Source organism: Podarcis erhardii (genome assembly GCF_964252035.2).
Source record: "Podarcis erhardii genome assembly, chromosome: 12".
In the NCBI taxonomy this organism is placed as follows: Eukaryota; Metazoa; Chordata; class Lepidosauria; order Squamata; family Lacertidae; genus Podarcis; species Podarcis erhardii.
Genome location: NC_138513.1, coordinates 46,953,628 through 46,979,004, shown reverse-complemented (window position 1 = coordinate 46,979,004; position 25,377 = coordinate 46,953,628). Strand labels below are relative to the sequence as shown.

General features: G+C 44.1%; 1 protein-coding gene and 1 long non-coding RNA gene across 3 annotated transcripts; both read left to right on the top strand.

Moving 5' to 3' along the window:
• The first annotated feature begins 865 nt into the window (after positions 1-865).
• Positions 866-25,097, top strand: MATCAP2 (microtubule associated tyrosine carboxypeptidase 2). 2 transcript variants are annotated; one of them, XM_081834810.1, is made up of 8 exons: positions 866-1,235; positions 2,309-2,368; positions 12,177-12,862; positions 18,115-18,258; positions 19,795-19,927; positions 22,787-23,092; positions 24,105-24,202; positions 24,624-25,097. In XM_081834810.1, exons 2-8 carry the CDS (start codon positions 2,320-2,322, stop codon positions 24,783-24,785), a joined length of 1,578 nt encoding a protein of 525 aa, XP_081690936.1. In that variant the 5' UTR covers positions 866-1,235; positions 2,309-2,319; the 3' UTR covers positions 24,786-25,097. The 2 variants fall into 2 exon arrangements, with proteins under 2 accessions (XP_081690936.1, XP_081690937.1); XM_081834811.1 differs by lacking the exons at positions 866-1,235; positions 2,309-2,368 and adding an exon at positions 4,320-4,711.
• Positions 13,792-17,112, top strand: LOC309326191. Its single transcript, XR_014150221.1, has 3 exons — positions 13,792-14,122; positions 14,562-14,633; positions 15,687-17,112. It is a non-coding gene; the product is annotated as an uncharacterized lncRNA (long non-coding RNA).
• Positions 25,098-25,377: the final 280 nt, after the last annotated feature.

Here is a 25,377-nt window from a genome sequence, read left to right as displayed (position 1 = left end):
TCATGATATATTATAAGTCGCATGACACAGTCTCTCTGGCATTTAGAAAATCCTAGCTTTCAAAGTGTATCCAGCTTTCAAAAAGAAAGGTCTGAGAATTTGTGAGTGTATGTATAAACTACCCTGCTATACAAAGGTAATGCAGTATTTACATTCATAGTTCTGCCCACCTTTGTTTCTTCCTCCATTCAATTCAGATATAAATATTCTTTATGAACATGGAAGGTAAACTCCATCTTTGTTTCACCTGTTTCTGAAATTTTCATATTTGTACACATATACATAAAGAAATCTGTAAACAAGCACTGTACTAATTATGCACTAATGATAACATAACAGTTGTATGAAAACTTAAGTTGGCATAGCTTTGCCCATTAATATATGGTGGCGAAAGCTATCCTTTTCAACTTTTGCATGTTCTTCTTCTACAAAAGTTACTGAGCCCCTGTAAGAGAGTAGGGAAAGTGGCAATTATATCAGAAGTTTGTCTTGTGTGTTGCTGCAAAAGGCAGGGGAGAAAAGATATTGCAATCCTTCTCTTTACTTACATTCTTCAACGGCCTTTTTAAATACAGTGGTTCACATCTCAAACTTTAAATATAGCCTGGGTTTTCGTTGGCCAGTTTTAGAATTCACGAAGACGGGAGAGAATTCAAAGACATGCTTGGTTAATTTCTTCTGTGTTAGTTTGTTTCTCTTAGAATCTATTTGCCAAACACATTCCAGTGTTTTCAGTAGTGTTGGTTTAGTAAGGCTATTTGGCAGTTTTTTTAAAAAAGGAGAATTATTGTGACTCAAGTGATAGGATGTGGTAGGATGAAGTCACAATATGACATCATAGAAGCTTCAATGCAGTGTTCTAGAAAGGCAGGTAGAGAGAGTGTCAGTTAAGATACATGGTCAGAAACTAGCCAGCCGGTCACAGTTTAGAAGACCTTCAAGTCAACCGGTAGAGAAATAATGAGGACTTTGAGCCTGTTCCCAAATATGGCTATCCTAGGTCTGGTTTAATATTTCAGTAAATGCAAAATAAACACAAAGGAGGAACTCGAGAAGAAGAAAAAGAACTTGTATTCAAAATAATAGTTTTAAATACAAGGTTTGCTAATTTAACAGGTAAAAAAGCAGAGAGGAATAGAATGCATCTCTGCAATTCTGGACTTCATGTATTCCAGAAAATACTACTCCTGCAAGAGTGTTGTATTAATTTGGTGAACTAGCCTTATTGTGCTCAGGTAAGTAAAATTTCGTCATAGGCATCTGTAGCAAATATTGTTCCTAGAGACAAAGACTCAGTTGTAAGATGGGGATGAGGTTTTATCACTGCATTTCTATGTTTGTCTACCAAGAAGTAAGCTCCACTGAATTCAATGGGGCTTACTCTCTTAACAGATTGCTAAAGCAAAGGGAGGACATGCAATGCCATCAAAAGAAAGGAAAATGAAAATTAGGAACAATAATTATTAGGAGGAATGGAAAGCTAGCTTTAGGCTCAGAAAATCAGGAATGCTATTTTATTTAGATGTTAACAATAACTATTACAAGACTATTTAAAATGTACATTTGGGTAGAGAAAGGATGCAGGTTTCCTCATATTTATCAGAATGAAATTTAGCACAAATGAACATTTCCTTATAAGGTTTGTAGCAGCAAAGCTAACTGCCGAATAGAGGTGATAAATTTTCAAACTATTTTAAGATCAAGACACCCTCCAGAAACTTACATGAGCCAAATAAACACTACTGGATCTCACCCAGTAATAACAAGGGGTTGCGAGGGTAGACTACTGGGAGGCAGCTTCACAGTGAAATGAATTTTATATATTTATTTGATGAAACATTTGTTAACAAGTGGCTGAACTATTTTAACTACGTACAATGAGAGCAAATTTTGTGATACAGCTGGACACATCAACATACGTCTCCCGCTTCTAAAAATGAAGGGCTCTGTTCCTTTCTTAGGCCATTAATTGCATCCATTGTAACATTCTGGCTCAGCTCTCAACATCTGAACAAGGCCACAGGTTGTATTGCTTCTTTTTGTTCTTATGATTGCCTGAAGAGATAACAGAAATTCTTTTAGAAGTACACATGAAACCAGAGGTGATAAATAAAGCATGTGCTAATTAATCATCTATGGGTTCTCATATTACACCAATAGCACAACCCTATGCATGTCTGTCTACTCAGAGGGGGAAATATCTTGCTGAGTTCAGTGAGACTTCCCCTTGGAACATGTGTATAGAATTGCAACCTGAACCATTTTCCAAACACAGCCAAATGACACCTGGTCTTCTCATTCTGTTTAGGTGCTTTATCCATGTCTTGGAGATTTCCAAAGTGCAAAGCTACTTCTAGAAAGAAACAAGGTACCTACCATAGAGTGATGACATAGCACACTTGCTTCATCTAGGACCAGGATTGCAAAGGAATATAATGTTCATAAGACCATCATTACGTGGAACGAGTCTGCCAGTATATATTTAAAACAATTGGTTCAGAAGACTCATGGATCTCACTTAAAATAGGGTCAGGTATACACAGTGCTTTTCCCCCCAGCCAGAGTGCTGTTCTGGCACCTTTCAGATGGGTGCCTTTGAGGGCTGGTGCTCCCCCCATCCGCTTCTTGCCTTTACGTACGTACTTTGGAGAAGCCCAAAATGAAAATTCAAACTTTATTTTTCACCTTAAGGAAACCAAGATAAGATGCATATTGGTAGCGCTCCGAAGAGCTGCTAATCTCGCAACTGACATTAGGTTTACATACATATTTACCAGACATGCATGGAGAAGGTTTCTTCCAGTGTAAAGAAATGCTACTCTGAAGGCTACGATCCATTTCAACTTTGAGTTCAGTGTTGAAAAACGGAAGCTGCTTAGCATGTACGAGCATAGGCATAGCCAGGTGGGTGCTAAATCAAGCAAATTAAAAAAAAAGCTTAACTAACTGACCAATTGTGCCACAGATAACTTGGTTCTGTCCCCCCTAACATAATGCTTGCCCCCCCATAAATCCTGGCTACGCCCATGTGTGTGTCTATATTTTTTAGATCTATGATTGCACCTAGCTCCTAGCCACAATAGGTCAAGCTATGGGGCAGGGCCATTTCATATTTCCTTTTATTCAATCCATTTTCCATGTAGCAGCGGCAGGCTTTAAGCTTTCCAGGCAGGCCTCTACCTTTGCACGTGTGTGTTTGCACGAGGGCCCTTCCAAGCTGCCCTGAATCTAAGAGAACAAGGGAGGCAGGGGCACATTTATTTGACCTGCACCAGAACCAGGGGGCAGCACCATCTGTTCAGGGCTGCCCCAAGTCACCCGGCGACTTACTGCAACAACTTCATGGTGAGTTTCGGCATCTAATTTTACAGTGGTACCTTGGGTTACAGACTTGGCTAACCCAGAAATAGTGCTTCAGGTTAAGAACTTTGCTTCAGGATGCAAACAGAAATCGTGCTCCGGCGGTGGCGCAGCAGCAGGAGGCCCCATTAGCTAAAGTGGTGCTTCAGGATAAGAACAGTTTCAGGTTAAGAACAGACCTCCATAACAAATTAAGTACTTAACCTGAAGTACCACTGTATTGCACTGGGTATACAGATATAGCGTCTAGGGAGAGGATGCCTTGAGTCATTTTGAATCGTGATTTTTGCAGAATGGTAAGCTAAACTTTGGCATACTGAGACCATGCCAAACTTCTGGCTCCCGGAAAAGAGCTCCCAGTTGCTTGGTGCTCCCCAGTCTTTTTCGAACTAGAGGACATACCTTGCCAACAGCTCATGGTTAGTGAGGAGGGAGCTGAACCACAAGTTTGGCTTCAGATGACATGCTAAGCCAGGCATTGACTTAGATCAGCACAGTGCAGGAATAATAATAATAATAAAGACTGGAAAAGGAGCATTTTGGATTTTGAGACAACTACAGATACTGCGCCACACCCCTGGAATTCCAGTTATTGAATTGTAGCAATCTTGATTATTTCCTTGCTGCTGTCTGCTTTATTTATATGCTACTGTGTTCGCAAGGCACTGGTGTTTTTTATATTTTATGGCAATCGTGATTATTGTGAGCCGCTTTGAACTTTGTCGTTGGAGAAGCGGGATACAAGCCAGATCAAACTCCCTTTTGCTTCCCCATCTTTTGCACAGCCTAGGCTCGCTCCTACAGGCTCCCACCTTCCCAGACTACAAGCCCCAAGATGCTCCCAGGCGCGCCTCGGCGCGTTGCATCTTTGGGAAGTGCCGTCTCCGTGGAGATGCCTGCACTGCGCATCCATTGCGCATCTGCAAACTCCCGTCGCTTCTTCCCCCCGCTTTATAAGGTTGTGCGCTATATGTTTAGGCGGAAATGGGAGCGGGTGTCCTAGCAACAGACAGTGCCTCTCTCCAGCTGGAGTCTGCAAAGTCTCGTTATAAAGCAGCAGGGGCAAGAGGGAGCCGGATGGCGGTCGGTGCTGGTGGTGCGCCATGGTGAAGGCAGCGGGGACGCACGGTGCGCAAAAGGCGCGGGCACCCTTTTTTCGGTTTGCGCTTTATCCCGCGGCTTCAGGATTTGCATTAAGCCAGTGCAGCTAAGCAGCAGGGCTCGTGTGTGTCTGGCTGTGCATGCAGGAAGAGGCAGGAAGGACTTTTGGGTGCAAAGGGGCTCGTTTTGGGTGGCTGGGGAGACCCGACGTGCTCGAGGCGAAGGATGCTCGAATCCATCCGTGTCACTGGTGAGTAATCACGCTCATTTCTTTCCCTGCTCCTTTAACCCATCCAGCCCTTGCAGCTGCTGACATTCTTCCACCGCAGCAAGGCAGGGTCTGTGCGCGCTCAGGATTTGCAGCCACGGAAAATGGGACTTGCATCCAATCAGAGATAGCATTCTGCACGAGAGTACTTAGAACGTGAGGATTGTCGCTTTAATGTGATGTAGCAGGCACACTTGGCCGTGGTTAAAATAGAGTTTCTGTTTAGAACAGAATAAATATACCGCCCCCCCCCCCTTGAACAAAGAACCAAATACACAGGCTATGGAGTAAGATGACTTTTTGGGCAACTGATCTTTCGGTTTTGAGCATGGCCTGCCCTTCTGGAAGGACATGCCATGATGAAAAATTGCTACTCATGTTTTTCAAGACTGCAATAAGGATTTCAGTTTTCCTATAAATATTTATGTACATTCATTTCACCATTTTTCTAGCTTGGGTCTCCCAAAGTAAGTTTTGTGTGTGTATGTGTGTAAGTATCAAATGAAGTGTAAAATGACTTTATTTTCTGACCATTAAAATCAATAGTAGTACTCTCATAGAATCATACAGAACTCTGTGGTGGGCGAAACTACATTTTATGGAGTTTCTTGAATGCTGATGGTCCTTACCATTCACTTTGGCATGCTATGTCTGTCCCTCATTTGCAATACTGAAAGGAAAATTGATAAATGAAATGAAAAGTTCAGTAATATTGCAGATATTTTGCCTCAGAATCATGCTTTTGTCTTCACCACTGATTATCAGGAGACTACTCAAAATGTAAAGGATGAAAAAACACAGCACAGACAGAGACTGCTAGTTAATTTTTAAAAATGCAAGCCGTAATGCTCTTCTACAGAAAAGATGGTTGCTAGAGTAATTATTATAGAGCAGTAATTGTATAAACCACAGCGGCATAGAAACTACAAGCTAATAATATAGCTACAATAATTTGTATTTATTTATGATAACATGTAAATTATACACTTCTAGTGTTGTTGCTTAGATAGATAGATAGATAGATAGATAGATAGATAGATAGATAGCTTCCCAAAGCCATGTTGGAAAAGCCTGCTCGAACAGGGACAGATGTAATAAGTTAATAGCCCACTTTGACAGGATGTCATTATGATAATTTCAATAATTCCTGAAGTGATTACATGAACAGGAGGGCTTTGGGTTGGTAGTGTTACAAAAGCATAACAGTGTTCATAGAATCATAGAATCCTAGAGTTGGAAGAGACCACAAGGGCCATCGAGTCCAACCCCCTGCCAAGCAGGAAACACCATCAGAGCACTCCTGACATATGGTTGTCAAGCCTCTGCTTAAAGACCTCCAAAGAAGGAGACTCCACCACACTCCTTGGCAGCAAATTCCACTGTCAGACAGCTCTTACTGTGTTGGAGATGCCAGGGAACTTAAAGGGGGCTGATAAATACCAGAGATTCAAAGTGACAGATAACTCTAGACTATATTTAATTCAAAATTAATTTTGTCTGTGTCACAAATAATTACTTATTTTAGCCTAATCTGCTGCAGCCCTCAGATTTCTAGCCCTCATAATTTTGACAGCTTTGAGATATTTTTTATTTTAAAATCCAGTTTTCAAGGGGCCTTACGCCTTCCATCCCTCTTCCCCTGTGTGGGGAACTGTACCTGAACCTAGCTTACCTTATCTCCTGTCGCAATAAACGCTTCTTGTGGAAAGAAATAGATTCAATTATGTAGTTCAGGTAAGACATTCAAATAGAATGTGTATTAAAATAACCTTACTGTAACCTTACTGACTTTTACATAATTTAGTTTGAACATAGTATTCAAGCTTCCTTGACAGGCAACATACACGCTAAACCTTTAAAGTGCATTTGAAGCACATTTGCTGCCTAAAATAATTTTGGGCACTGCAGTTTAAGGGTTGGCGGGAACTGTACCCCTGCGAGTGGTAAACTACAGTACCCAGAATTATTTGAGGGGGACGTGTGTTCTCCCCCCTCCCTTTTTTTCTTCTGTTTTTGCTGAACCACAGCATGTTGTGTCACCTGTGCCAACAAACTGTGGTTAATCTTAACTATGGTTTGTTTTAAGCGACACGGGTGGCGCTGGGGTCTAAACCACTGAGCCTAGGGCTTGCTGATCTGAAGGTCGGCGGTTCGAATCCCTGCAACGGGGTGAGCTCCCATTGCTCAGTCCCAGCTCCTGCCAACCTAGCAGTTAAAAAACACATCAAAGTAGATAAATAGGTACCACTCCGGTGGGAAGGTAAACAGCATTTCCGTGCGCTGCTCTGGTTTTGCCAGAAGTGGCTTAGTCATGCTGGCCACATGACCTGGAAAAACTGTCTGCGGACAAATGTCAGCTCCCTCGGCCAGTAAAGCGAGATGCGCGCTGCAAGCCCAGAGTCGTTCGTGACTGGACTTAATGGTCAGGGGTCCTTTAGCTTTAACTTTTTTATGGTTTGTTTAAACGTGCCACATTGAAACCATGCATTAAGGAGACGGCTTCCTTCTGCTTTCATTAATCTTATCTATGGTTAATGAAACAAGCCAGCTTTATGAACCGGTTTGAGGTTGCTTTGTTTCCACTAAACATGGTTAAGAGCTAGCATAGTTTGTCTGGGTTTGAGCGGCATGGCAAGCTGCAGTTGACCTAAAAAAGAAGCAAAAGTGCTTTGCAGTCCTTGCAGCCACACGAGAGGAGAGGGGACCACACACTTCAGATTCACTGCAGCTTGTCTTCATAATGCTAAACTGGTTGTTGTGGGATGGGAAGGTATTTGTGAAACCATTGTTAAGAATCATTTATGCAGTCCCATCAGTGCGCAGTGCTAAGCAAAGTAGATTCTAGCCCCAAGGACATGACACATTCTAAATTTCAACAGCAAGAGACGCAAGGATAATAATGAGGAGGATTGAGAGAGGCAAGAATGCCCTTTAGCATGTGCAAAGTACACTTTACTCAACAGTCCATAATCACATACCTACCATTAGGGAGGTATTAGGGACTCAGGTGGCACTGTGGGTTAAACCACAGAGCCTAGGACTTGCCGATCGGAAGGTCGGCGGTTCGAATCCCCGCAACGGGGTGAGCTCCCGTTGCTCGGTCCCTGCTCCTGCCAACCTAGCAGTTCGAAAGCACGTCAAAGTGCAAGTAGATAAATAGGTACTGCTCCGGCGGGAAGGTAAACGGTGTTTCCGTGCACTGCTCTGGTTCACCAGAAGCGGCTCAGTCATGCTGGCCACATGACTCGGAAGCTGTACACCGGCTCCCTTGGCCAGTAAAGCGAGATGAGCGCCACAACCCCAGAGCCGGCCATGACTGGACCTAATGGTCAGGGGTCCCTTTACCTTTACCTTACCATTAGGGAGAGGGGCTTTCAAGTTGAGTAGACATGTTCTGCATGCTGTAGGATTGTGGAGAAAGCCAATGTAGGCCTCATTTAAGTTATATTTTGAGCCATCAGTCTTTCCCCATCAGTGTTAACTTCCTTCTATTATAGTTTAAAATGGCTCTGTAGCATACATTTCCATTTGAACATATCTTTCCACTTATTTTATGTCTCATGGTGTTCCTTGAATAGCAGGACTCAGTGGGAGAGTTCGGACAGCATGCATAGCCATAGTTTAGTGTGACGTCGGTGAGCCACCATGAAGCTCTGTCTCCTAGTCTCCCTCTTTTTGACTCAGGCACAGGCACCAGGAGGATTTGGGAAGCTTTCATTTCGGTTTAAGCACCGTTCATTGAGTCATTTGACCTGACAAAGTCTGGCTACTGTTAACTATTCAACAAGACAACTTTGAATGTGGGTTATGAAGCTGGCTTGTTTTAGAAAAACAGAGTCAATATTAACCATGTTTTAGGGCTTGGATGAAATGCTAAACTGTGGTTAATGGCAAATGGAAGCAGACACTTTGAAACACATCTCGGCTTTGATGGATGAGGGGACAGCATGCGAGCTGTGACTTGTTCTCATCACATTAACTTATGGCTTAGAGTTCCATTCATGCAAGATCTTCCCCAGTGGAGGTTGAGAAGTGGCTCTTACAGTGCAATCCCACGCATGTTTACTCAGAAGTAAGTCCATTGGACATTCTTGTTTTCAGGTAAGTGTGCACAGGATTGTGCTATTAGTTCCCCAAAGGGTATTTTGACTGCATGGTTGTCAGGAGATTTTTCCTGATGATTGCTAGAATGGCAGTTTGTCAAGTCCTCTGGTACATGCCAAAGCAAAACACCCTGGGTAAGCACTTTTGGGCTGACGCTGGCTAAAATGACCAAATCAGACTTGAACTGTTATGCCCTGTGGTGCTTTGCTAAGCATAAAAGGGAATGTTTCTCAAATTACCCTTCAAGCCAAACTAACATCACACGTCATCTTGCACATGATTGAATTTAGCACTTCTTACTCCACCTTTGCAGTGTTTACGGGAAACACGAAAGTAAAATATTGCTGCCCCCGACTCTTCTGAGGTATTTTATATATTATGCATTGCATACAACAGCTTGGTATACTGATCTTATACTCTTTGTGTTGGCAGCTTTGACAGCGCTTAAATGCAAGAATTTATGAGGGTAAAGTAATTACACTGAAGTCACAGGATTGAAAGCTTTCACAGTGTTTTGTGTTTGCTGGAAAAACAGAATCTACTACCAGAAATTTCATTATCCCATTCTGTGAGGGTTTTGCTTTTGGGCAATGCATTCCATAATTTCGTTCACTGAGAACAAAATAGCCACTTTCACTAGACCTCTTCTATAACTAAATGTGGGCCTAATCTAAAGAAGCATTTCGCAGTCTTTTTGAACTCTTCCTCCCTTCTTTGGATACACCCTACGTTTCAGCCACACACGCCAAAAGAGGATTGAGGCAGTGGTTCTATTATACACAGCTGTAGAAGTTCCCTCCATCTGATCAACCCAAGCATGGTTTCTTCTACAGGGTCCAGCTTAGGGCAAATAAATGGTTCTGGAAGTTTTAAAGCAAGAAACAGTTGTTCACAGCACAGATTAGCTTCCCACTCCAATTCCTTTTCCTCTCCAATATCTGGAGCAGTTGCCTTTGAAAAATCTAGTAATGGGCGAGCAGATGGATAAATGTATTCATGTGTTTAATTATTATTTTTAATGTGGAGCTGAAGTATTGTGAATAAGGATAACAGTTTAGTGCTGAGCTAGGGCTGAGCTAGGGACGCAGGTGGCACTGTGGGTTAAACCACAGAGCCTAGGACTTGCTGATCAGAAGGTCGGCGGTTCGAATCCCCGTGACAAGGTGAGCTCCCGTTGCTCAGTCCCTGCTCCTGCCCACCTAGCAGTTTGAAAGCACGTCAGAGTGCAAGTAGATAAATAGGTACCGCTCCGGCGGGAAGGTAAACGGTGTTTCCGTGTGCTGCTCTGGTTCGCCAGAAGCGGCTTAGTCATGCTGGCCATGTGACCCGGAAGCTGTACACCAGCTCCCTCGGCCAATAAAGCAAGATGAGCGCCGCAACCCCAGATTCGGTCACGACTGGACCTAATAGTCAGGGGTTCCTTTACCTTTACCTTTAGGGCTGGATTCTGTGGCTTGTAAGCATGGAATTTCCCTGTGGAGCTGAGCTCTTCCTGTGGTTAAGAGATAAGCAGGTCAGGAGTTCTCATCCACTAATTTTAGGACTGGAGTGGGCCAGTTGTTCCCAGAATCCACTACCTGGATCCAATTTGGGAGCTGTGGGCTTCTCTCATACACAACCACAGTGTTAAGCAATGTCTTTCCCATTTTTGAGCAGGAGGAGGGAGATGCCAGCTCTATTTTTGAAGTTTCAAGAATAGCCACAATTTGCTCCACTGTTTATTTTATCCAGCAAACACAAGAGGGGAAATTACTTGTGCACAATAGCTTTGGAGAAGCAGAAACTGCCAAATGACACTTGTGCCAGAAAGGGCGGGGGTGGAAGTCCTTCTCTCGTCCCCACTGGGAGGAAATGTTTAGCGCGTAGCATTCTTTCTGTGTAGAACCAAGAGGCAAATAAGGTGACAGTTTTATGACTGTTCCAATAAAGTGGGTAGAACAGTTTTCCTTTGCTTTCTCTCTTATCCCCCATCTCTCTCACATACGGCTGTGCAGAGATATTTGTGGCACTTTCAGGACACCCCATGTAATAGGGAAACATTTCCCAGCTTGAAGGTGTTACATAGATAGATAGATATATTTAAGAACTGTATTCAGTCTCAAAATACGGGTTTTAAAACAGGTGAATTCAGCCTTTTGTTTGTATGCAATGCATTCTTATTTATTGTGCATTGAGGTGCCACAATCCAAGCTCTTGGAAATATGTTTGTATCAGTAAGTATACAGTGGTACCTCGGGTTACATATGCTTCAGGTTACAAAGTCCGCTAACCCAGAAATATGACCTCGGGTTAAAAACTTTTCTTCAGGATGAGAACAGAAATTGTGCAGCGGCGGCACGGCAGCAGCGGGAGGCCCCATTAGCTAAAGTGGTGCTTCAGGTTAAGAACAGTTTCAGGTTAAAAACAGACCTATGGGACGAATTAAGTACTTAATCCGAGGTACCACTGTATATATAAAGGTTGCCTTTGTGTGTTTCTATGCCTGCATGTTCCTAGTTGCACAGAATCTGAAAACATCATGTTGGATTGGATTGATTTTCTTTTTCTTTTTTAAATCATATTTATTAGAAGTTTCAAAAATTACAGAAAAAAGCAAAAGAGAGAACAACGAAAAATTAACAATACATACATAACAGTACATCAAAAAAGAAAAAAACACATAAAAACCAATACACCAATAACAATAAAAAAACACACACATCCAATATTCCATATCTCCATCCTTCATTTACTTGTTTCATCGACCTCCTCACACCTCCCTTTTTGTATTCTAGTTTAGTTATTTGTTCCAGCAAATTCTTTCCATCTTTCTCAATATTTATTGAGTAATTTGTCTTAAGAGTCTAACCTATTAGTTAACTCAGCAAATCCTTTCCATCTTTCACTATATTCTGTCATTTTATTTTAACCTTATCTTTCTATAAAATACCTTAAAGCTTAAAACCTAATATTTATTTGTACATAATTCCTTATATCATTTCTACTAAAGCCAAATATTTTCATTCCAACATTTTCCTTGTGCTCATTAATTTTACACTAATTCCCAAAATAAGTTTTGTTTTTTTTAAAAAAATCTTCCAATGTTCCTCCAGCGTCTCTTCTTCCTGGTCTCGGGTTATGTCAGTCCTTACTGTCCGTTCCATCTAGTCCATCAACCTGGTAATCTTATGTCCGAGGCTCTTAAGTCTTTTCCATGTCCCTTCTGCAGATCTTCTTCTTGTTTGTACTTGCACTTTACCTTATCTCTTGTTGATCTCTTTCTTAATTCCTTTCCTTTCTCATTGAGGAGTAGGTCTCAGGGATGGGATTGATTTTCTTTTTCTTTCTTCTTAATTTACTGCAGAAAAGCTTCACTGGCCAGAGCAAGAGCTCTCAAAAAAGACAGTCTTGAGTCCGGACGAGTACAGTTTCTTTCCTAAGAATGAAAGCAGCAGCATTCGGCGCCTGTCCCAGTCAGGAATCCTCAAGGACACATTCACCACAGGGACCAGCAGCTACAACGTCCTTCTGCAGAGCAAAGAGGAAAAAAAGCACCTTCTCCAAAAGCACCCCTTGGCCCACCACAAGAGGCACCGGAAGCCGGCCAAGCCCCCTAATGCTTCGCGGGGCAGCGAGCGCCAGAAGATCAAGGTCCCGCCGCCTTTGCCCAGGAGCGGGTGGTGCGGCCTCAGCCGGCAGCCCTCCCTCTTCATCACTAGCCCTATACCCAGCGGCATCAAGTTGGCACGCAGTATTTCCGTAACAGGGAGCAGCATTGGCTTGCCCAAGACCAAGGCGAAAAGGCATTCCTTCTCCAGCCTCGCGAAGCCAAAGCCGCTGCAGAGATCCAAGAGCTATTTAAAAGAGGGAGACGCCGCTGGGAGGAAGTTCTGTATCCTCACTGCCATCAAGCCTTCCAACGTCGAGAAGGAAAAGATGAAGTTCTTCAAGTCGGACTTCAGCTACAACCCGCAGTTTGAATATGCAAGCTCTGCGTTGTCCAGCGTGATAGCAAAGCATAGCCAGGCGTCCAGCACGTTTCTCAAGCAGGTAATGGTGCACAGCGCCCAGTGCCATACTGCTTCTCCGCTTTTCCCTTGGGTTTAGGTCTCCTGCTTCTTAAACGTTTAACTTGCTTTGCACTCTTAAAGTCACTCTGCCTTTTGCCCTCCACCACCAACTAAAGATGGGACACAGGTGGCGCTGCGGGTTAAACCACAGAGCCTAGGACTTGCCGATCAGAAGGTCGGTGGTTCAAATCCCCGCGACGGGGTGAGCTCCCGTTGCTCGGTCCCCGCTCCTGCCAACCTAGCAGTTCGAAAGCACATCAAAGTGCAAGTAGATAAATAGGTACCGCTCCGGCGGGAAGGTAAACGGCGTTTCCGTGCGCTGCTCTGGTTCGCCAGAAGCGGCTTAGTCATGCTGGCCGCATAACCCAGAAGCTGTACGCCGGCTCCCTCGGCCAATAAAGCGAGATGAGCGCCGCAACCCCAGAGTCGGTCACGACTGGACCTAATGGTCTGGGGTCCCTTTACCTTTACCTTTATCACCTAAAGAATATTACCACCTTCCAGTTTCCATCATCCCTACCCACTGGCCATGCTGGCTGGAGCTGAGGGGAGTTGGAGTGCTAAGCTGCTCTATGCCATGACCCAAACGGCAAGAAGAAAGTGACTCGTTCTTCAAATGTTGAGTTGGCTTTCAGGAAACAGTTCCCTGCGGTTGTCTTTCCTCCCAAACGAGGAAAGGGAGCAAATCCAGGTTTTGGCCTCTTTTACCTCCCAGGCCGAGAGGGCAATGGTTGATTCCTATATTGCATCTTATTTTATTTATTCACGTTATTGGTTAGAGGGGAGAAAAAGAGGAAAAAACAGGCAGTTTCATAACAGGTTTTTTTTGTAATAATAATAATAATAATAATAATAATAATATAGTGATGATGCAAGAAATCAGAGAAGGAAATTGTATGTTGATGACTGACTGCCTGCAGTCAGAGTTAGTGGGTTAGCATGCATTGATTTTGTTGTTGTTTAATTAACTTTGGAGAGTTTTACATAATGCATTTTGTTGATTTAGGCAGCACAGAGTCTTCCTTGCCCTTGACTTTGGCTGAAATGTGGCAGGGACTGGTTAGTAAATAAGGTTGGGTCTGTGCAGATCAGTTATTGTGTAGCCAGAACATTTCAGACGATAAGCCCTGTTTCCCCCTCATTTCCATTGTGATGCATCCCCTCAAAGACATCCACATCTCCTTAGAAGCAGCTGGGCTTAGGATTGCAGCCTTCATACAAGAACCTTGTTCCTGCAAAGGTGATGTCAGGGAACTGCCATCAGAGCCAGAGGGAGAGGGAGGGCTCCAGAGGGATTCCGGAGAGCGTCCCGGGAAGGAGAGAAGCAACCCATCTTCTGGGGAAGGAAATCAGCATAGCACCAGTGGAGAAGGGGGGCAGATGGGGGAATCGGCGAGGGGGCTCCATGACTCCTCGCCGGAGACCAGTGGGGAGAGCATGGGTCCTCCGCTGCCCACACCCTCTCTGCGCAGAAGGCTTCCGCGCAGGGAGAGTAGGCAGAGACTAGGCGTCAAAGAGCTTCTTTGCTGGAAGAAGTTCAAGAAACGCCCACTGACGGATTCTGCCAGCGATTGAGACAGCCACGAGTGAGTGGCTGTCCGGACAGAAAGGATTCACTCAGGCAACCCAGCCAGGTGTGGCGCCGATTTACGAACAAGCAACCCCTAGAACCATTACAGGTGGGCTTCCTCATTTCAGTGGCGGGGATAGCGCCACAGAGACACAGGTTTCAAGCTGCCTTCTGCACTGAGGTGGGTGAGGAAGACCTTGCAAGACGTCTTCTAAGGGCTGGAGAACCAGTGTCCCTCCAGAATGCCAGCAAGGCGTATTGGTTAAGTGTGTGGGACTGGGACCTGGGGGACCAAGGTTCGAATCTCACTGAGTCACCTTGGACCAGTCACGGTCCCTCATCCTAACCAACCTCAATAGGTAATTGTGGGAATTAAATGAGGAAGGGGAGAACCATGTACACCACCTCGAGGTCCTTGGAGGATAAAAGGATGGGATGTAAATGCAATGAAGAAATGAAATGTTGCTGGACTCCAGTTCCCATCATCCCTGACCATTGGCCATGCCAGGTGGGGTAGATGGGAGTTGGAGTCCAACAAGATCTGCAGGGCCACAGACTCCCCACTCCTATTCTAAGTGCACATCTGGCTTCCCATAGCCCACCAGTACCAAAGGCTCTAGGTGCATAGAGTTAAGGCTGATATTGATGTCTCATCATCTACAGGCATCAAGTTAAAACGATGGATGTTTTCATTTTCGCATGTGAAAAAAAGTTAGGATTGACTGAATGGGTGGTTCACATGTAAAGGTAAGCCATGGTTTAGTGTTAGGAGGAGAAATCTCAGCAATGTCAGGCATGAACAGTGCCTTTCTCATCCCATGCAGCTGAGAGGAGGACATCTCCCAAATTTGCTTCCAGTTTTCAGCTTGGTGTTAAATGGGGCGAAGGGGGAGAGGCAGGGCACGAATCTGCTGCTTTGCTGGAGACCTGTTGAGGCTCATCCGAGTAGCATTAATCTATGGTTTAGCGTTGCATGCAAAAAGCCATGTTAAGTTGGCAAATGGATGATAGACAGCAATAAATAAACGATCCAACTAAGCTGATTTTGCAGGAGCAAACACATGTTCCCACTGACCAATTTCCTTTCCTATCCCCCCTTCAACAAGTCTTCCATAGCCTGGATTCCTCAGTTAGCTTAAGTGCTCAGCAAGCCAAAGTTAAATCATGCAAACCTTTCCTAAAAGTTTTACTTTAGGAATATTGGATTCGCTGCTTCCTTGTTTGTTTTCAACAGAATACAGTGGATGATGGTATTTCTTTTCCTTTCTACTTCTTGCATGCTGCATAAAGGAAGCCCAGTTCTTATGAAAATCTCAGTTTCACCACAGAGAGGGATTTTCCAGTTGACTGAAAACAGAGTTGGTTGCCGATTAATTCTTCCAGTATGTTAAGGCTGCAATCCTATATTCACTTCCCTGCAAGTAAATCCCATTGAGCCCAAAGGGATTTACTTTTGATTAAACATTGGTAGGATTGCTCTGCAATTCAGTATTTTAGCAAGAAGGAAAAGAGCCCACCCATTGAAGATATCTGTTTCGGCAGATGTTTGCATAACCTGATGCTGTTCCCTCAGTGGTTTACTGGTTCAAATTCGCATTGGCTCTAAGAGTTTTGCTTATGCCAAACTAAACCTAAGGGTGACTTACAACAGAGCGAGGAGAGGTCTTTTTTAGCAACAGGTGGGGTGTGGGCGTGAGGGGATTATATCTTCGCTTTTTCCATAGGCCTTCCTTTTCTCCCTGCTTGACAATGCAAGGAAGAAAAGGATTGTGCCGGAAGATGAAATATTAAAGGGAACCGTCTATTTAAATGAAGCAATTAATTTTTCTCCCCAACAGAAACTGGATCTGTGTAATGAGCGATGGGTGTTCCAAATGTCTGTCAAAGTTCTAGGACTTTGTTAGGGAAACTGGAGAACCATCACTCTGAATTATTTAGGTGACACATTGCAAAGTACACTGCCCTCCTGCGTCACAACAGAGCACAAACTTTCCTGTAAGTCTCTGGTAGATCACAGACATACATGTCGGAATCTGAAAACGGGTGGGAAACTCATGAAATGGAAATCAAAATAGTATACATCTACTTGTGCTCATGTCCAGAAATTTAGCATGTAAGCATGGGAGGTTTGGGTGTGTGTTTGGTGTTCCTCTGCCTGTAAAGGAAGCCCTATTCCCCTCAGTGGGAGGAGACAGTATTTTGTGCAAGTCCTTTTGCAATTGCCAGACCGCCTATTCTTTCGAAGTGAATTGTGCAAAGTCTCCATGTGCAAAGCCTCCATGTGCATTCTGGAGTGCACAGGTGGCTCTACTTGGGGCAGAGATGTTTTTAGGATAATGGGAGACTCTATCGTTTTTGTATTTGTTGTGAAATATCTATACAAACTTCTGATATTGTGCACATTGCCTGTGTATCAGTGTCCAGCACAGGAAGTGCAAGGGAGCTTTGGTATTGCTTCAGTGCAGGTGGCCAAGGGTGGCACTGCAACTGCCAGCTGAGCAGGAGTCTCATGGCATGAAGGGCCAGTGGGATTCTGCCCAGCTCTATGAAGCTGCCTAGGGCCTCAAGATGATCTGTTTTAGGGAATACCCGTTGTCAGGGCTGGAGTCGGACACAGGGCTCCGTTGCCAGTGAAGTTAACTCTTGGAAATAGCATACAACTCAGCAACACTTCCCAGCAGGTCTCGCCCCTGTGGAGCAGAAGGTCCTTGCCTTCTTCCCTCTCTGACTTGTCCTCTTCCAAATGTATCCCAAGCAGTCTCAAACTGCATCTGTACACCTCTGGTTTTTGTTTTGTTTTGGATCCCTTCCAGTCGGGATTCAGGCCTCATCATGGGACTGAAACTGCCTTGGTCGCACTGGTTGATGATCTCCGGCGGGCTAGGGACAAAGGTGAGAGTTGTTTCCTAGTTCTGCTGGATCTCTCAGTGGTGTTTGATACCATCGACCATAACATCCTTCTGGACCATCTTGAGGGGCTGGGGGCGGCCGCCGAGACCACATAACACCGGTCTTGAAAAACCTACATTGGCTCCCAGTACGTTTCCGAGCACAATTCAAAGTGTTGGTGCTGACCTTTAAAGCCCTAAATGGCCTCGGTCCAGTATACCTGAAGGAGCGTCTCCACCCCCATCATTCTGCCCGGATGCTGAGGTCCAGCGGCGAGGGCCTTCTGGCGGTTCCCTCATTGCGAGAAGCAAAGCTACAGGGAACCAGGCAGAGGGCCTTCTCGGTAGTGGCGCCCGCCCTGTGCAACGCCCTTCCAGCAGATGTCAAAGCAATAAACAGCTACCTGACATTCAGAAGACATCTTAAGGCAGCCCTGTTTAGGGAAGTTTTTAACGTGTGATATTTTACTGTATTTTTGGTTTTTATGGACGCTGCCCAGAGTGGCTGGGGAGGCTCAGCCAGATGGGCGGGGTATAAATAATAAATTATTATTATTATTATTTGTCCTCCTCATTATTCTGCACCTTATTGGAGACCGAGGGGGAGGGTAGCTTATCACAGCAGGAGAGGGAAATTCTCTGGACTCTTCCGCAGTCTCTTGAGCCCCTGCCTCTGCTTCAGCCTTGGAGTCTGAACTGCTCCCTCTCACCAGCTCTACCTGCTCACTAAGCCCCAGATTAACAGCTTTTGCTCTGTTTTTGTCTCTTGTGCAGGCCATCAAAATCATGGAACTGACTTTGCAAAAATATGGAAGCTACGAAAATTTTGAGCAAGCCACTGGAGGCAGCCTCCTGCCCAGAAGTCGTATCTGGAACCATGTCAGGAAATACATGATGAAAGAAGGCTGCCTAGGCGAGGTTGGATCACTTGTAACAGCATTTATCTATTGATCGATCTGTCGATTTATTGATCAATCTAACACCCGGTGGCGTAGCGTGGGGGTGCAGGGGGGGCCAGCCGCACTGGGCGCAACATCTGGGGGGCGCTCGCTCGCACTTGCAGTGCTAAAATCAGTGCTAAAATCCACGGGTTAGGGGGCGCAAATGACTTGCCTTGCCCCGGGTGCTGACAACCCACGCTACGCCACTGCTAACACAATAGAGTCAGGGCTCTCCCATGCATGCCCCAGACTTAAGATATCAGGTTAAGATATCTGGGGAACTTTTAGAATTAAGGAGAGGAGCTTCCACTGCAGCATCTGTCACCTGAGGCATCTGCCTCGCTTTGCCTAACGCTAGGGCCAGGTCACGACACATTTCGCCTGGACATCCCAGTGGCAAAGGTCATGTCAGCAGGGAGAGAAATCTCACCCTTCCAGTAACTAAATTGGCTTTCTAGGCTTTCATTCATACTGTTTTACTTTGGCTAAACCCAGCAGGAAAAACAATATAATCCATAAGAATTCACCAGTATTCATTGTTCCCAACAGAAATAGCACCTCTGTCACTGTGTTTTCTGTATTCTTGGTTATTTCTCGCTGGATTCTCAGAGGCCGGGTGCCCAAACAGCCCAGGATGAGTCCAGCACAGGATTGCTCTGTCTGGGGCCTACATTGTGCAGTCTGTATTAGACACGGATGTGACTGGGTGCTGGACTAGTGAATCTTCACTCACCCTTTGCAACAGTCACTTCCTGTTGTATCTGCAGTCCATTGGCATTGCATTGGGTGAATCGACATCTTGAACTTTTGGTTCACAATGACTCTATATACATGGTGGTCTTGTAGTGAGGTTAAAGCTCACTGGGAAATGATATATAATGAATTGAAAAAGATGTTTAAAATAATGTTTGTAAAAAAACCCAGAAGCTTTCCTTTTGGGAATTATAAGGACAGAACTACCAAAACAGTATAGAAATTTATTCATGTATGCGACTACAGTGGCAAGAATGTTACCTGTCCAAAAATGGAAAGAAGAAGAAGTCCCAGCAAAAGAAGTATGGATGCAAAAACTTATGGAATATGCAGAAATGGCGAAACGTGCCGGAAAAATAAGAAATCAAGATAACATTTTTTTTTAAAGAATGGAAAAGGTTTATTGAATATTTACAAACAAACTGTAAACAGATAAGAATATGGGCAGGATTATTGTAATAACCTGCAGTTTTATAAGAATATATATTTAAAGTAGATGAATAAATGAGCAAATTAAGTTAATTTGCATAAAATATTAAAAATAAATTTAAGGAACCGCAGAAAGAGGGGGAAGGAAGTCAAGTTTTGAAATGTTAAAATGATTGTAAAATTAATTGAAATATATAAAATTGAAAATCATAAATTAAAACCCCCCGCAATGACTCTATACAGAATTGGAAATGTGTTGCTGGAGCTAGGAATGCAAAACCTTTGATTGTTTAAAGGTTTAATATCTCAGTTCTCTTCTTTTTTTATTCAGATTGTGGTCCATCTCTCCGAAGACTTGCTTTCTCGAGCCTCGATGACGGTGGTGAACGGCCGCCCAACTCTTACCATCAATATTGCCACAGCACGTGAGCATTGGCTGGAAGGAATGCTGAGGCACGAAATAGGTAAGCAAATAAGGGACGCCATTGTGCAAGTATGCCCATCTCTAGGCATTTGTTATGCGACTTGCTAAGCCGGATGTTGTTGAGAAGGGTGCTGATAGCTAAGGCCTTTCTTCACCAAGAAGGAATGGCTGAGTGGTTAAGATCCCAGTCACCTGACAAAGGATGAGGGAGGTCTTCTGGTTTGGAAAACTGGAAGCCGTGGTTGCCATCCAAGGAGGCCGTTCCATCTGCAGATGAGGATCTGAAAAGGGATGGTGGAAAGCAGGTCAGGTCAACAGAGAAGTAGCTTGCCGACTAAGGACTTGAAGTCCATCATAAGACTAGACCAGGAGCCAATCAGTACTGAGGGATCTTCTGATCAGCAGATTAAGTTTCTTAAGGGTCTGGGTGAAGATGGTATATACCGTATTTTTTGCACCATAACATTCACTTTTTTCCTCCTAGAAAGTAAGGGGAAATGTCTGTGCGTGTTATGGAGGGAATGCCTATGGGTGGCGGGGAGGGGGGGATCTGCTGCAGTCGTGAGCAGAGGATCCATGGTTCCCCTTCCTTCCCTCTTCCGTGGCTCGCTTTGAAACAGCAAAGTGGGAGAAGAGCCGCTGAGTGGGGAGGAGAGAGGGACAGAGAGCCTGCTTCTTTAATAGGAGCAAAGCGGGAGAGGAGAGGAGCCGCTTGCCCGAGTGTAAGTGGCTCCTGTCCGGTTGGTTCCTTTAATGCAAGCAGGCTCTCTGTCCCTCTCTCCTCCCCACTCAGCTCGCTAAATAGCAGCAAAGTTTTTCAGCTCGCTAAGCCAGGGATGAGCGGGGAGGAGGGAGAAAAGCAGAGCCTGCTTGCTTTAAAGGAGCAAAGTGGGAGAGGAGAGGAGCCTTCTCCCCTTATACCCCTCTTCTCCATTATTAGCAGCATCCTTCTCCACCCACCCCACGCATGTTCCTTCTCCCCTTAAACCCCTCTTCTGCATTATTAGCAGCATCCTTCTCCACCCACCCCACATGTGCTCCTTGTCCCTTGAGTGCTTTTCCTTCCCTCCCCACTTAAAACGTGGTTACAAAGCACGGATCCACATGGATCCTCAGGATTTTTGCACTGGGTCACCCCAAATTCACCATCAGATCACATAGCATGTCCATGGCTACATCTTGCACCAAAAAAATCACGCACCCACTGTTGCCTGGGGCCGCAGTGGTGCAAAAACATGGTTACAAAGCATGGATCCACATGGATCCTCAGGATTTTTGCATTGGGCTACTCCAAACTCACTGTCAGATCACATGTCTGTGGCCACAGCATGAACCACAAAAATCATACATCCACTGTTTCGTTTAGAATATTTTTTTTCTTGTTTTCCCCCTCTAAAAACTACGTGCGTGTTATGGTCGGGTGCATGTTATAGAGCGAAAAATACAGTATATAAAAAATCACCTGGCCTCCATCCAACTGTTACCAGTGGTGGTGAGAAAAAAAGATTTCAGGAAAGTGCTTCGCATTAAATGATGTCTCTCTTTCCTTGTTACTAATGGTATTCTTGTTCTGTAAAGCTCATTGGGCGACAGAGCATTTACTGAGGATGTGATTGGACAGGAAGAGAGCGCTTAACCCTTTGCCCACCCCCTGTCAATTTTTTAACCTCCCTTCCCTCAGCCAGGAGGGATGTAAGTGTTAGTGACCTAAAAGTATCAGTGACCTAAAAGAAATATTGGGACGATTTGCAGGGGGAAGTCTTTAGACACAGGAAGACATAAACACATATACACAAGGCCACATGGGTTCTCCTTCAGCTATATTTGGATTACCTCAGTAAATATAGGGCTGGAATCCTCCGTTTGCCAAGGCAATGTAAATGTGTCCTTAAGCAATACATGCAACCCACCAAGAGAAACTCTAGCACAGGGTTCAGCAAACTTTTTCAGCAGGGGGCCGGTCCACTGTCCCTCAGACCTTGTGGGGGGCTGGGCTATATTTTTTTTTTGTGGGGGGAAATGACGAATTCCTATGCCCCACAAATAACCCAGAGATGCATTTTAAATAAAAGCGCACATTCCACTTATGTAAAAACACCCGGACTGTCCGCAGGCTGGATTTAGAAGGCGATTGGGCTGGATCTGGCCCCTGGGCCTTAGTTTGCCTACCCATGACCTAGCTCAATTCTTACTGAAATGAACTTGAGTTCCAGAGGCAGAATGCTTGCCCACAGTCAAAATAACTTGCATTTGTCATCTCTCACTGTCTTGAGAAGTTCTTTTTTTTTTATAAGATATTTATTAAAGTTTTCAAAAATAATACATTGTAAAACAAAAAGAAAAGAAAAAAACAAAAATACAAAAATGCAAAAATAAAAGCAATTTAAAAACACATAGAGTTTCCATTTACTTATTTTCTTTTAACTAATTTTCCAGACCTCCTCATACCTCCCTTTCTTATATTCCAATTCAATTTGTTTGTTTAGCAAATCCTCACCACTAATTCTTTTAATTATTTCAAAACCTTATTTTCCATATCTCTTATACATTACAGCTGAAAACCGCTTAATTTCTATCCAATATCATTCTAACATTCCTTAATTTTACAATATTTCTGCAAATAGTCTTTAAACTTCTTCCAATCTTCTTCCGCCGCCTCTTTTCCCTGGTCTCGGATTCTGCCGGTCATTTCTGCCAGTCCCATATAATCGATCATCTTCATCTGCCAATCTTCCAGAGTGGGTCACTGTCTTGAGAAGTTCTGAACTTGAGGCTAAATTTGGTTATGCTTGGGTTTTGGGGGTGTTGTTGTTTTTTTGCCACGGTAGCAGTTTGCACATTTGTGGCTAACATTCTGGCAATGCCTGCATGATTGCGCGGTTGTCTGTATGCTTTACAGGAACTCATTATCTGAGAGGCATTAATAACAACAGCCAGCTGTGGAGCACCTGGAATGGGCGAAGGAAACATGGCCTCAGACCCATCAACCCCACAGAGGAAGGCCTGGCAAGTATCCACAGTGTTCTCTTTCGGAAAGATCCCTTCCTGTGGAGGGCGGCACTTCTGTATTACACGGTCTACCAAGCGAGTCAAATGTCCTTCCAAGAGCTCTTTCAGGACATTGGGAAGTTTGTCACAGATCCCAATACTAGGTGGGACTATTGTGTTCGAGCCAAGAGAGGCTGGACCGATACTTCTCTTCCAGGTAAGCCTTTTCCCCCCTCCCCTTCGGTTTGAATGTTTTCTTTGAAGCTGTGATTCTTTAAAAAGGCTCCCTGAAAGCTCAAGAAACAAAAGTTCAGGCGAGGGCAGAAATTGTTCTTACAAGTCTTTAAAAATGGGAATCATAAAAAGGTAAAAGTAGAAGGAATCTCTGTTGGGAATGAGATATAGGTACAAAAACGATACAAAATATTCAAAATAAAGCTTTGTTAAGTACAGTATGAAGATGATTCTGTCGAGATGTTTGAGCTTCAAGACCATGCACAATAGTCATGCACAAATTGCTGCCTCACGGGTCACAGAAGGAGGTGGCTCACTCTTTGAACCATTTATGATGAAATAAAGAGGATTAGACTTCTGCCTAGGTGTATACCTGCATCATGTCATAGCTAGTGATCTTAAATGTTTATACTAGGAGGAGCAGCAAATTTTAGATCTGGCATGCTCCCCTTATTTCCTTCAGTAGGATTAAGGTGGGTTATATCTTAAACCGGAGCTTTCCAAATTTCTCATGTTGGTGACACACTTTTTAGACACGCATCATTTCGCGACACAGTAATTCAGTTTTACTAGCAAACCGGCAGGCTCCTCGCTCCCTTTCTAGCCCCGGGAGGAGTGCGGGGAGTGTTTGTGTGACACACCAACACACTGAAGCCGACACACTTCACGTGTCGCGACACACAGTTCGGAAAACTCTGTCTTAAACATTTTACGTAGCTGAGTCATGGGTTGATCTATTAATTTCCTCAGCCTAACTTAAGCATATTTACTCAGAAGTGATTCCCATCAAGTTCAGTGAGACTTAATATGTTTAGGATTGCAGTCTTACACGCTTGTGTGTGCTTTGTCAGAAGCAAAGCCTGCTGAGTTGTTCCTGATATATGTATGTGCGTGTTGTTGTGTAAATATGCAAGGATAATTGTCATTGGTGCATTGCTAAATCTTTTGCCTTTTCCTAAAATTGGGCTCGCCACCGATAAATCCAATTATTTTAGGTTGCTTCAGTAAAGATCAGGTCTACTTGGATGGGATCCTCCGGATTCTGAGATACCGACATACCATCGACTTCTGCTTGCTGACTGCTCTCGGAAAGGTGGGTAAAATTGCTGGGTGGAACACTGATCTATAACAGATCAATCATGAATCACAGATTTTCCTGCCAACAGTGTACTCTTGAAGATTTGAGAACATGGAAGTGCAAGTGGGAGATGTATAAGCCGGCTTAGAAACCTGGGGCGGATTTACGTCCATTGGAAAGAAGTGGGTTGGATTCTGACTCTGCTTCTAGCACTGCATCTTGGTCTCTCAGGATGATAGTAGGCCCGGCCATACCTAAGTTGGCCTAAAGTTCTCTCACTTTGCATGGTATCTGCCTTTCCAAGGTTTTCTTCCTGTGCTTTTGGTTTAGTGCTAAAGTGCCGAACTAGGGCATGTGCCGAACTAGGTGGCACTGAGTCCATGTTTGGAGAACTAGATGCTTGCGCTGCATTGAACCCTCTTTTTCTAATATCCAGGTCTCCTATGAGGATGTGGATCGCCTGAAGGATTTAGGAATGATTGAGAACATGAGGGTGCCACACTTCTTGCAAGACCACACGAGGTACATGGAACATCTGGAGAAGATCATGGAAGTCAACGAGCTGTCTGACATGGAGCTTAGGCTTCTTCTGCCCTAAACCGCCACTCTTTTTTTTGCTTGCCGTCTGCGTCATTTATACCAGACTGGAACACAGTGAGTCCTGACTCACAGAAGTGGAATAACTAACCTTATTTTTGATGCCTGGCAAAAATCTATATTCTTTAAATCTGCTTCTCTGGTGGTGGTAGGTTTTTTTCAGGGGTAAAATGCACAGGTGCAGTCCAGAGGTTGTTTTCAGGGGAGAAAATGCTCCTTTCCACCCCATTCTCAAGATATATGAAAGATTTTGTAAATTTTTGAGATTAAATTATAGCTGGAACTCGCGGATTAAATTATAGTTGGAAACATCCTTTATGGAATTCGTTGTGTAGATTCTTTCACTGTGGCATTTGCCGATTCTACAGGCTTTTGAATGATTTCCTTTCTAGCATATTGCTATTTGCAACATAATACTTAAATGTTTTAGAATGTAGCATTTTCTAATTTGTTGACCCCATTCAGTTGTTGGTTGCTTTCCGGGTCGCGCAATATTATAGCTAAGTGGTTTTCTAAGGGTTAAGTAATTTGCATATACACTTTACTATGCCAACTGTTCTTTGAACTCATCTTCCATGTTTCCGGCATCTTCT